The sequence below is a fragment of the Ambystoma mexicanum genome, chromosome 3p (assembly GCF_040938575.1).
Source record: "Ambystoma mexicanum isolate Mex_15411 chromosome 3p, UKY_AmexF1_1, whole genome shotgun sequence".
Classification (NCBI taxonomy): Eukaryota; Metazoa; Chordata; class Amphibia; order Caudata; family Ambystomatidae; genus Ambystoma; species Ambystoma mexicanum.
In genome coordinates, this window is record NC_090925.1 from 528,770,717 (window position 1) to 528,784,381 (window position 13,665).

Below are 13,665 nucleotides of genomic sequence, written 5' to 3' on the forward strand. Positions count from 1 at the left end.
GAATCACTCATAAATCCTATGGTGAAATTAATGCAACTTATTCATGACCTGTTTAATGCTTTATTAAGGAGATAGTCCACTCCTAAACGTTGGAAGAAGCTTTAGAAATGGGCCCTTGATTTTTACTATGAATAATAATGAAGAAATCAATTTGATCAGTTTGTGTCAGTACTATCAAGCTGTAATATGAGAATATAAGAGGAAACTATATCCATTGCCCAACAATGTTAAATGATTATGCGAGGCTGTATGGCGAGGCATTGAATTCTTTATTTTTGACACAGTAGCCTTTACGGTTAATACATAGCATTCACCAGCAATTAAAAAAAGGGATATTTTATTTTTATTATACACACAATAGAGATGATTGTCAATGCAGGTAGTGAATCTTAAGCTGCAACCACATTGATGGTCTGTGCTCCCTTCACATCACAGAATGTGTCCGAGTTCAAATTAACCAGCAACAGCTTGCTCCCAGTTTTGTAAGGGTAAATTGGAAATTCGACTCTGGATCTTTGTTTGGGCTTCAGAGATGGGGCACTGAAAAGGGAGAGAAATAACATTGTTGGTGATCTGCATTTTCAATTGTACACTCCAGACCTTGAGCTCAATTCACTCTTCAAAGGACAAGTATTATTAACAATTCTAGATCAATGAATCTGTCTGACACAGACTGAGTCACTTTTTACAATATAAATTAACCAATTGAAGTGGCTAGTTCCAGGATTTGAAATCCACAAACAACAAAAGTTATATCTCGGTCATCTACAGTAGGTGGTCACTCAATATCCTGGGAGGATAGCTCACTGGCAACGTGCTCGCCTTGGAAACAAGACGACACGAAGCAACACAGGTTCTATCCCCGTGTCAGCGCTTTGGAACCTCCAGGTATTAAGCACGTTATAAATACGCAACTAAGATACATATTCCTGTAACAGTGCCTTGATGCCCCCGGGCTGTGTGAGCGCTTTAAAAATGCAAAATAAATAATTTTGCTTCATTTAGCATGGTTTAGCATGGTTCCAGATTTGTTTAACTCCCTCCTTTCCCTTCAACATATTTGGTTATTTCCTATTCATTTCCCACCCTATTAACTCTGCACCTCTCTCCATACATCCATGCTTCCTCCACCTGCCAAGCCAGGAAACAAACGTTCCCACCAGCCGCCACCATTTCTCACTCTCTGTCACCCAATTTCTGAGCTATTCACATTATGCAAAGGAAGGACCCCTCTGTTCACAGACAACATTGGCCTTGGGAGTTCAGAATTATGTTTCACATTTAATGAAGATGTAATTTGTATTGCTGAAATATCTTTTACTATGCGCTTTGAGGCCAATGGGCGAGTAGCGCGTTATAAATACATTAATAAATACTATGCTATTGAGAAATGAGGCACTCTCACTACACTGCAAGCTACATGCTGTACTCTGTCCGTTACGTCACCAACAGATTTTAGTTTAGTCATAATACTAATGAAAAACTACTTCATAATGGAACCATTTTAGCTACTGTTAAACATCAAATATCTTTTTCAGAAGGGGGCATGAACGTCACTGTGACAAAATAGCTTCTGCTATGCAGGAGTATAAGGATGAGCAGTGGCTAAACTAACTGCTCGGCCCCCACACTCCTACAAACCGACAGTGATCCTATAACATAAAAGTAAAACAGGCACAGCAAAGAGGTTTACCTCCTTTGTCCTTTGTCGTAACATGGGCAGAGGGAAGGGTATACACTCAAGAAGAGGTGTACATGTGAGCCAGTAGCTACCCAACAGTAATAGTATAACAATTCCAAAATAAAAGAATGTCCAATTAAGGTGCCATACAAATATAAATGCTTTGCTCAAACAAATCAATTGTAAACACAGCTGTAAAACCACTATGAAAATCCACTCCTGTAAAGTAATGACAGAGAAATTAAGAATCTAATTTCTGGATACTCAGCTGGGAGGAAAAGCAAGCAAGGAATGCTGCAAAGAATGCAAAAAAAATATGTTCTTAATAGACAAACGTGCAAAAGGGAGTTGGCCAGTCTCTAGATCCCCAACAAGCTGGACCAGGGGTACAGGCTCAGTTTAAAGTACTTCAGTCAATTGTTAGGTGGTTCAACAGGGTTGTGCCAGGCCTCGAGCTGTGGATCGAACAAGGTTTAGGGGCAGTGAATCATAATGGGTCAAGCGTCAGGCTGCCGTCTAGTTTGATGAAAGTGGGAAGTCATTGCGCTTTGTGTGCAGCATTCAGGTCATGCAGAGTGGATGGCTCACTAGGGTTGGGTCGAGTGTCGAGTCAGTTTGAGATGTTGATAACCACTTGTTTGGATTGGTGTGCAAAACGATGCTCCAGTGGTTTGAGTCATGGTCTGGTAGTACAAATCGATGACCTTGATGGTCCTATGCAAAGTTCAAAGAAGCTGCAATTTGAGTTTGTCTACAATGGTGAGATGGCTGTGCCTGCCAAACAGGTGATGGGCTTGCTTGTTTTGATGTGGTGGTGAACCAGTTTGATGGATGTACAACTGCGTTGGTTCAAAGATCAATGGGGTGCCAAAGCCAGCACTAGCAGGTACGTCTGGTTCAAGTGCAGTGCAAATGGTTTGAATGCAGTTCGCCCAGTTTGATGCAGTGGAACAGGGAACCTAGCTGGTCTAGATGGCAAGATGCTATGAGACCCACTACAGGGGCTTTAGGACAGGCTGAGTTTTTTCCGGTTCTGCTCTCCCCGATTGGGGAGGTTTGGTACAGGGTGGCAGGCCATGGTCCTCAGCAAGAGTTAGCCCCAAAGTGTCCTCACAGTGGGTAGGGAGGGAGCAGAGCCTTCGTCTGATTTGGAGAACTCCTTCTTCACCTCAATGGCTTTGGAAAGATCAATCTCCCCTAAAGGAGGTCCAAATGAAGTCTTCATTATGTCCTAGCTGGTGCTAAGTGTATTAAAGAAGGCGCGGGAGACCTCCACTTTTATAGACAAAGGTCCACAAGTGATTGGACAAAAGCAAAATGCCTTTAAGTGGTCCAATCCATATCCTTGTGACAAGTGGTCATTGCCTTCTTGCATCATACGCAAAATGTTTTGTGATAAAGAATGTGGAGGAGACAGAAAGGAAAAAGTGATACAGAGAGAGACAAGTTGGTGAAATCCTCCAACTGTGCCTTTCTCCTTCAGACTACACTAACGCTGCCCCCTTCCCAGACCCAAAGTATCACAGGCCCTTTGGTGTTCACACCCTGGTATGAGGCTAGTGCTTTTTTGTATGGTGTTCCCTTTGATTCCTGTTTCCCAGCACAGCTCCTGCCGAGGGGCTGTCTTGCCAGAGAGGGTTGTTACACAACCTCACAGAGGATCAAAAGATAGGCCTGGGTGCAGCGAAGACAGCCAGTCTAGGGAGAATACACACAGCCTTCCCATGGCTGGCCTGGCTCACAGTGTTCACACAAATGTGATAAAGTGCAGGTGTGGCTTTAATAATTGGATGAAATACCAACTACCTACCTCAATTTCAGGTATGGTGAATTTCTAAAGATTAAACTGCCACCAGGATGACAATCCATTATGATTATGTGATTTTCAAACAGAGGTGCATATTTTAAATGTCTTATGTCACCCCAGCAGTCAAGAGTGCACCTGTGACCTATATAAACCTGCCCTATCCTACTGCAGATGATGCCTTAATCTGCTAAAAGCACAAAAGGGAAAAATTACCCTTCTGTGCATTGTCAAAACAGTGTTAACATGGCAATCAAATGCTCACATGCTTACGCCTTTTGTTCCTTCCTTAAGTCTAGTAGTCCCCAAACCGAAAAGACAAAATGTTTTGTATGGTGGGGGCAATAAAATCCTGCACCTGTCCTTGTAGATTACATTTCCTTTCTGCACCTACCGTTGTAGACTCATATCCCTGCTGCACCTACCCTTGAAGATTCCATGTTCTTGCTGCACCTATCCTTGCAGAGTCCATATCCTTGCTGCACCTGCCCTTGTAGATTCAATTTCCTTGCTGCACCTGCCCTTGTAGATCCATTTCCTTGCTGCATCCACCCTTGTAGATTCCATTTCCTTGCTGCACCTGCCCTTGTAGATGCCATTTCCTTGCTGCACCTGCCCTTGTAGATTCCATTTCCTTGCTGCACCTGCCCTTGTAGATTCAATTTCCTTGCTGCCCCTGCTCTTGTAGATTCCATTTCCTTGTTGCACCCGCCCTTGTAGATTCCATTTCCTTTTGGTCGATGATGATGATGTCTAGGAGCAGGAGGATCTCTGAATAGGCTGCGCGTTATGACAGGCCTTTACTGTTGGGCTTTGGGCACTGTTTTCTGCATCAACTGACAGATTTCGCTTCTTCGGTGGCTAATGCCACAACTATGATGTCTTATTAACACTTGGGAATTCCCAACGCAGGGCAATGATGGTGTGGCCGAAGGACCCTGTGTTTTTTCCTGAAACGAGTAAGGATAAGGCCCTCTACCCACAGTAGGGTTTTTGTGTGCAAGAAGAAGTTTACTTGTGCTGGCAGGTTGACCTGTGTTAGATACCTTATTTTTCAAATACAAGAGCATGTAAAGGCATGTGGTTAGAGGGTGATGAGACATGAAGTATGCTAAATATGGTGCATATCAGTCAAGTGTAGAAAATGGTATCTGACAGTGAAATTGCAATTACTGGTACAGGACCCACTGTGTTTTTGTTTGTTGGTCTAAAACACAAACAGCATGAAATTACCTTTTTTGAGATGGTAGAGAGTCACCTATGTATGAAGTATGGATATGTGAAAGTGTTTGTGTGCATCTGCATGCATGACACATGCATGCGTTCATTGACCATCTAGGTGCCCCCCTTGCCCCATTACCATCTGTGTGCCCCCTGTTGCCCCCTTGACCACCTATGTGCCCCCCTTACCCCTGTGACCACCTATGTGCCCCCTTACCCTGTGACCATCTGTGTGCCCCCCATGCACCTGTGACCACCTATGTGCCCCATCGCCCCTGTGACCACCCATGTGCCCCCCTTTGCCCCTGTGACCACCTATGTGCCTCCCATACCCCTGTGGCCATCTGTGTGCCTCCCCTTGCCCCTGTGACCACCTATGTGCCCCCCTTGCCGTGTGACCATCTGTGTGCCCCCCTTACGCCAGTGACCACCTATGTGCCCCCCTTATTCCCCTGTGTGCCCACCCTTGCCCCTGTGACCATCCGTTTGCCCCCTTGCCATGGTGACCACCTATGTGCCCCCCCTTGCCCCTGTAACCACATATGTGCCCCCTTGCCTCCACCCCATGTCCACCTACTTTCTTTGTCCCCTCCTTGCCCCATACCCCCCTGATTTGTCTCCTAGCCCCCTCCTTCTTACCCCTTGGCCTCCATCCTGGACTCTGCACCCTCTCTTCACCTTCTTGCTTTTTATCCTGTGCCCCTGCCTCCTCCCCCCCTCCTACCCCTCATTTTCCTCCTTCTGTCAATCTCTGGCACTACCCAAATTGCCATCAGGCACAGTAATTGTAGCCGCCTGTCTTTACAGCATCACCCCCCCTCTCGTCCTCTCTCACCCCTTGTCCAGTGTAGGTTCGACACTACCTCAATTGCCATTAGGCATAGTAACTGTTCTGGCCTGCCTTCTGCAGCTTTCCTACCCTCCATTTCCTCCCATTCACTTTTCCTTTACCATAGCACTAACTCTTATCACAGTCCCTTAATCTCTGATAATTGCTTGTTTGTCCCCACCTTTCCTTCTTTTCCTCTCTACCCTCTCCCTCCCCAGCACTACCTTGATTCAGTCTCTGACCCTTCAAGATAGTCACTTGTTTTGTTCCTCTCCTCTAGCCCTCTCGCCCCTCCCCCACTCCCTCTCGCCCCCTCCTCTTGCCGCTCTTTCACTGCAACAATTGCCATCAGGCATAGTAATGTTACTGCTAGTATTGTCTCCTTTTTCCTTCCTCACCTCTCCCTTATTGTTCAATGCACTTGTACTTTCTGTTATGATTTGATAGCTTTTTTTTCTCACATTCTGATTTGTTTCAAGGACCTGTAAGAATGTAACTGTATTTTCCCATGCTCCCTTCCTCCTTGAAGCGCTTTGAAACACATTGTGTATAGGTGCTATACAAATAAACAATCAATCAAATCAATCAATTATCTTTGAGTGTGCATGCAGCTGTGTGTGTGTGTGTGTGCGTGTGTGTGTATGTGTAGTTGCATGGGAGTTTGTGAGTTCTTGTTGTGGAAATATGCTTGCCTTTCCATAAGGTCAATTTGTCTGGACCTGAGCTTTGGCCTTCTCTATGTTTCTATCCTGCCAATGGACATGTGCATAACCAAACGTATGCTAGCCACCAAGCGAATGAACAGGGCACTTCCTGTGTTTCTATGTTAAAAGTCTAACTCTCTAGGCAGCTGTACCTCTTTGTAGCTGGCAATGCCCAGCTGATGCATATCTGATGTGCAGTCACAATTCTTTGAATCGCCAAAGTTCCACAGGATATATTTTGTGACCTTGTCATTGTTTTGCGGTATCCTGACAGAAGCTGCTCATCTGAAGCCTATATGCACCTGAAAGGTACTTTTAGTTTATGGACGCTGAGAGTGGGTGAATGACAACCACTGTGCAAAAATGGCTTTCTATAAAACTGCTTACTAGTGCTCTTTGCAGTCTGTCAAAGTCACAAACTGGAGGCTAAAGGGTAGAGATGGGCTGACCAGAATTGAAGGATCGTCCACCCACTCTGTGATGCAGGTTTCAGATTATGTGGGTCCCCATCCCTCCCCAGGCCATCCCTAGTGGGGTTGACTCAGTCGGGCTCCTAACTATCACCCCAGGGGCATTAACCTACGATTAACCTACGAGTAATGCCCCCTCCTCAGGTTCTATTGCTTCAGTATATGATACCTTACGGAGGGGCATTAACCATGCAGACACAGATCTGCCACTGCAGGCTACTGAGAAACTCTGAATATTAGATATGCTTAGTTACTTTAAAGACTCCTGGCTCTCAGCACTGCTCGCATTGCCCTACATGGCAGTAATCAAGCAAGCCAGACATTTCCACAGTCAGAAAATGCACTTGAGCGTACAGGACAGGAGATCCCTCTTCCTGCAATTTGTAGGAACACCAACCAAACATGAAAATGAATCCAGGATGGCAGTCAAATATAAAGTAATGTTGGCCAGCATAGCTGCTGCATGGACCACCCACTAACTGTCAGCACATGATGGATGAAATTGTACTTCACCTGAGTAATGGCAAATGTCAGAGCATGCCTAAATGATCCTCACACTGGCATATACTTTACCAAATGGACTTCAAATCCCAACACCACCCGATAAGTGGTTGGTGTGGGATTCAGGATTTCGGAAGATGTGCAGTTCAGAGTGAGGCAATGTGGCACAGGGACCAGTAAGAGAGGGAAAGACATTGAGGCGTGAGACAGTGTAGCAGTGAGGGGAGAGAGAGGAGCAGAGGAGGGAGTGAGAAGGCAAGATGTTGACAGAGAAGCACAGAGGTTGGAGGGAAACATGTACGGGTAAGAAACAAATTAGCAGAAGTGGGTAAAAAGGGCAGGGAGTGGAGGTGGAGGAGGAAGAGATAAATGATGCGACTGAGGAAGAAGAGCAGATGTGAAGGATGGAGAGATACGCATAGAAAAAGTGGACGAGACAAAATAAAATGAAGGAAGAAGAAGGAGATTTCAGAGGGAGGTGGGGAGAGAAAACAAGGCTTGGGCGAGATGAATACTGAGAGATCTAGAGGAGGTGGAAAATGGAATGAGGGTCCAAATTTTAAGATCTCATAAGGTATAAGATATCTGCGATTCCCCTGCCAAATCCTTCCATCTCCATTCTGACAGGATGGGGGAATAGCATGGAGGCATCATGGCAGTGATGGACTGCCCAGTCAGGCATTCGGCCTTGGGCCGAACAAGTCTGGCAATGGCAACCAAAGTGGGCCTATTTTTGGTTGTGTGTGGGCTGGTCTTGGACTTAACTAATGCATGCTCCACAGTGCACTAAAATCAATAAAATACAATGCGGGTAGCCCGCTTTCAGTGGATGGACAGATGGATTGTGCGAAGCACTGAAATGTTTCCACTTCTGATTCAGCTCATTAATATGCACGAACTGGGACATCTTGAGGAATCCATGTAAAGCAACGCGCAAGCGATTGGTTCCGTCTTGCTGCTGCTCGTGCCAATGAACATTACTTAATTCAAACTTTCCAGTGCATGGTACATCACTTGCCTGTTTGTCATCCACTGGGCTCCAGGCGCACCTGCGCTCAGTCAATCAGCATCACCCATTTGGCAGAGTGCAGGGAATTGTAACTAGGGGACAAAGTCATACTGCTTCCTGCGGCCTTGAGGGTAACGAGCTGAAGATTATTCAAATCATAATGTGTCACTTTTGCTTGACTTGTTGAGTCTCGCTCGCTCTTACTGCTGCAGTTTTGATGTTTGTACTGTGTCCAGGGCCGTTCACTGTATCGGCTAACCTGTCCAGCTCTAGTTTCGCTCGCCTGAACTGTCCAATGAAGCTGCAAGTTCAGCATGAGCAAGGTAGACTTGGTATTCAAACAGTGATTGCAGATGTCCGCAGGAGAATTTTGCATCCACAGAGATATGTTACAACTTATGTTAGAGCTCCAGATCCATGCATCTTTGTTAAAAAGGAAGACAAACCCCAAGCATGTCACACACACCCACGGTTGGCTAGCTCAGTTGGTTAAGCACCTGCCCTTGCAGCTGGCCCTGTGTAAGCTAAATCTCACAGCTTTGAAATCCCATTTAGACTTTCATACCCCTAATTAATGGTAATAGAATGAGTACAAGTAAGCTTTGCAATAGCACACTGTTATTTAAATATCGAAAGAGTATGGCTTCTGGTGCCACTCGTGGATTGATGTTTTTTTTCGAAGTTGGGGAAGTCTGCCCCTGAAGCAGGAGTGCCCACAGCCCTGTTTCATGATTTGCATAATTTTGCCAACATGCTATAATTGCGAGCAGATAGTTTAGTGTCCTTTGTTATGCGCTCAGGCAAGGGTTCGTTTGGTGGTATGTATGTGTTCACTGCTGGCATACAGTGCTCCAATGTGCCGATGACATTTAGTACGCAATTAGAAACTAGCACACGTATGTGACACACTGATGGCTTGATGTCGCTGGGCTTGAACTTGAGCACAGACTGACAAGGGGGAATTGCTGCTTTTCACCACGCCAAATCGGTCATTTTATTGCAAAAAAGTTGCTCAGGGAGTAGATATTGTGCAGAGACAAATGCTGGCAGGCAATAACCCGATCTGCACCTTTCTCCAATACGGACACGTGTGGAGGGAGTGAAAGGCCAGGTGGAAATCCCCAGTGAGCTTCACAAGCACCTGGAAACCACATATCACTTCATGTTTTCGCAAGCAACTTCTCATAGGCATGGACTACCTGTCATCTATTTCAGTCCCCTTCTTTCAAAATTGCAACCTTCAAATAGCACCAATGTATTAGTATGAGGCATGGAAATGGATGAAGGAATTCAGGAATGATTCGGGAATACAAATAGATGAGTCTAATCTTGAGTTAATGCTGTGTAAATATTTAGGATGCATATCAGTATTTGTGGACATTGCGATTGTTAAAATACATGTATGCCATAGAAATGAATGCACTCATTGTTTGGGAATATTGAGTCCCCTCTGCTTTCTTTAATTCCGTGTCTCTTGCACATAATATATGGAGGTTGGAGGCTTCAGCTGTGTCTTGCAGAAGCAGGGGTGGCTGATTGGAAAAACTTGACTTTGTTAGTTGTCATATTAGAAAAAAGTTGCAACATGTGTCCCTCTCAACCCCACTAAAAAAAACGGGCCCCTCCCATTGCAGATCCACCAGCGTGCCAAGAGACCACACCTGTGGCTACAGTGCGCGGTACAAGAACCCTTAACATAACATTACATGTCTGGTAGGTAGTCTTCAGAAGGAAATGGAGGTTATTATGGATGCATGTGGGATTATGTGCTTGTACATGGATCAATAGGGGAGAGCAAGTATAATTTGTTAGTATGTGTTAGTAAAATATTACCTCAGTAGTATGTATTTGCACAGTAAATCCTTTGACTCGTTAGTGGCTTGCTGGGTAGTTTTCCCCTGATTTTAAATTATTGTTAATACTTTTAATGTGTCATTTTCAATATGATAGCCGTTTTGCTTATTGCACGGTTTAGATCATCATCAGAAATCAAACGCTGTCCTCGGTAGATCAAAAACCCAAAGAAGTGTGTGCCCCATTCGTGCATTGTAAATTAGGCATGGACATTGGCTTACTCGTAGGAGGCTTAGACCTGCCAACATGGATGCCTGTATCATAGCAACAGCAAGCCCAGACATATTGGTAAGCATTCAGTCCAGCTATGTCTTAATAGCATATTACGCATCTACATTATGACCTATGAGTAAAATATACCACCTAGCATTATTGCCCCTCATGTTTCCACGTTGATGAGATGTGCATCATCAATAGCCTAATACATCAAATAGTGGCACCACAATTAGCAAGAGTGAAAGAAGGAATCTAGGCTCAGTACGAAAGCATGTGACATTTTAATATATTCAAAATGGTAAACTATGGGATTTCATTATTCCAGTTTATATTGTATAGTCTGTGTGTTACATATGCCGTTTAACTCGTGGCACATTGCAGACAGCATACCAGCAAATATGAGTTTTACAGTTCTTATATAAAATGATTCACTCATGCTTCTATTCGGGTTAAACACAGGTCAAGGTGCTTAACAGGTGCAGAAACCTCCGGTCCCCTGATCCCACTACATTATCACTTCTTGAATAACATTTTCTGACATGTCCCCCAAGATACATCACAATGCATTAAGGGGCCGATTCATGGAATTTCTTGTGCAGAAAATAGGCTACTTGCGTCCGACCTGTGCACGCAACTCTGTTTGTCGATCCTTGTAATCGAATGCAAAGGACTTTTCCTGGACCTGCGTGGATTTTGCGCTGGCCTGGCAAACATGTGTGAGCCGTTGAGGGCCGTGTGGGAGACCCCAAGCAGTGGGTGGGCATGGCCTGTGAAGGGGGTTGAACACCACAAATGGGGAATAACTTGTGAAGTAGTGGGCATTCCGAGGGACATTCTGCAGGCAGTCCCTTGCACACCCACTATTGTGCGGCAAGAGACATATTCATGGAATCGATCACGCAACGTCTCAGCTGGGAAATGCACAAGTCCTTCATAGGATCCGCCACCCGAAGGCTGACGTAAGTACACTTACGTGTAGTATTTTAAGCGCGCAGGTGGGAACGCATGTCGTATTTCGAGGTGAGTGTACTCATTCAGGGTTCCGATGTATTGTAGGGGTGCGCATATGATGTTTTGCGGGGTGCAGGAATGTTTACGTGGGTTTGCAAGCACATTTCCAGAGTTATTGCTGAGTTACGATTTTTCATATGCATGTTGTAGGGGTACTGGATACAGTTACACTCCCTGAGTCACAGGACTGCTTACGGGGGTGCCAACGCACTGTTTGAAGTGTACATGCACTGTGCGTGTTTTCATGCCGGGGGACAGCGCAAGGGTAGTTGAACTGGCAGTTTCCTGCTTTGTGGGTGTGTCCGGGCCGTACCAACTGGGACTTGCGAATATGGTTACTTCGCGCAAAAAATTCCATGAATAAGTGTTGCGTGCTGATTTACTTAATCGCCCAGGGTCACGATTACTGCGCATAATTCCATGAATCGGGCCCTTAGTATCTTCATTCAATTTACCAAAGTAAATTACTGCCAGGCGTCAAAGACTGATGCAAAAAAGCCCACAGTAGTAATGCCATGAATACTCGTTCACGGTGCCTATTTCTTTGTCCCACATTAAATCTATGCAATGGGCGAAAACTACAGATGATGCAACAATGTCTTCCCCAACCTGCCAATTCCTCAAACTGACCTATATGCAATGGTGAAATGCTCCCTTAATTGACCTATGTGTTTGATTTTGTTACCCTGTTTGACCCTTTCTACTTTTTAACTGATAGTTATGGCCAATGTTACCAGTCTTAACTGTTAATGTTAATTTAAATGTTAAAAAGCACAATTTTCCACAGGTCTTGTAGAAAAAGCTACCATGAGGCACTTCCCAAACAGTGTCTCTTGCCACCTGAGAATTTGCAACTCACCCATGTGGGCCACTTTTAATTTGTTGCCCGGGCCTACTTTTTGTCCCAGACAGCATGACCCTGTATCGTGACACAGCTGCTTAGGACCTTAGCGCAGCGAAAGGACTGACCGACTGCCGTAATCAGCGCACGTCCTGTGCCAAATCAGAGCATTAAAGACACAGTTCTGCAATACTGAAATCGCCGCCGAACTTAGAAATCCTCGGCAGCACTTCATGTAGAGTGGAAATGTCGTGCAGACATATTGGAAATAAAGCATATTTTCGAATCCTAGCATTTAGATTGTCTGCTTCTCTCCGGGCTCGCTCTGCCATCTTGTGGTCAACTTCTGTAATATCTATTTATGGGACGCTAAAACAAATGTCATTTTTAAACGTAGAGCCCGACACTTGGGAGTGAATGCTACCTCATACCTTCACTAGCAACACCTCGAGGGGTGCCGTCGATTGCTATCTATTTTTATGTGTGCAAAGGTGGCTTTTGGCATTGGCTTGTCTGTGCTATTCAGGTCACTATGCATATGATATGATAAGGCATTTATAACGCGCCTATACACAAGTGTTTCAAGGCGCAACGAGGCAAGGGAGAGGAACAGAGGGAAGACAGAGACAACGATCTTACTAGGCCATGTGACATTGAGATCGCACAAGTGCATGGGGAAGGGGGAAAGAGCAAGGGGGGAGGAGGGAAAGGGCAGTGCAATACATGGGAACGACAGTAAAAATAAATAGATAAATAAATAGATAATAAAGCAAAGTAAAAGTGCGGCCAGCTGGTGGCAAGTGCAAGGGTTAAGTGCAGCCATCAGGTGTCAAGTGCTGGTAGGGGGCTGTAGGGATTCAGAAACAGTCACCAAGTGCAGGGAATGCCATGGAGGCAGTGCAGGGGTACAACTGGCAAGGGAGGGGATCTAGGTCCGAGATCAGAGGGTAGCCAGGCAACCAGTGCAGTTTCAATTTCATCCAGGACTTCAGCACGGGAGAGGGGGAGAGAAAGCAGAAGCAAAGAGGCAGGTTTTGAGGTGCTTCCAGAACTGGAGATGGTTCTCCTCAAGCTTCAGGGAGGCAGGGAGGCTATTCCAGGGGGAGGCCCCAGCCGAAGAAAGAGATCTACCACCAACTTGTTGCTTGGAGAAGTGACTGACCATGAGGGAGATGGAGGCGGATGAGCGAGGTGCTTGAGAAGGAAGATATTTAGGAAGAGAGAGTTGAAGGTATTGAGGCCCCAGAAGGTCTTGTGGACAATGCAGAGGGTTTTGAACTTAATCCTACAGGGTTGAACTGGGAAGGTGAAAGAAGGTATCACATTGCATGTTAACCTGCCACGTTCATATTAATGCAAAATATTCTACCACTTAAAAAAGCGTTGCTATGCCACATAATCAGATAGGCGCAACACTCTTTAGAATTGGGCCTTGAGTCGAACTGTAGAGGATGTATGAACCAAGAGAAGCATCGAGAAGGTGACATAAAGAAAGCGAAATGAGGAGGTGGTCAAGAAAGAGGG

At 45.2% G+C, this 13,665-nt stretch overlaps 1 protein-coding gene across 2 annotated transcripts in view; it reads right to left on the reverse strand.

Annotated features, from left to right (window-relative positions):
• Window positions 1–250: 250 nt before the first annotated feature.
• LOC138580587 (protein-glutamine gamma-glutamyltransferase E-like) overlaps window positions 251–13,665 on the reverse strand; it is a 127,163-nt gene continuing 113,748 nt past the window's right edge. For both annotated transcript variants that reach the window (XR_011304298.1, XM_069651243.1), the window contains one exon: window positions 251–540. Coding sequence is in view for 1 of the 2 variants with exons in the window: in XM_069651243.1 (XP_069507344.1) it covers window positions 390–540 (151 nt within the window). In the remaining variant the exon portion in view is untranslated. The remainder of the gene's footprint in view (window positions 541–13,665) is intronic.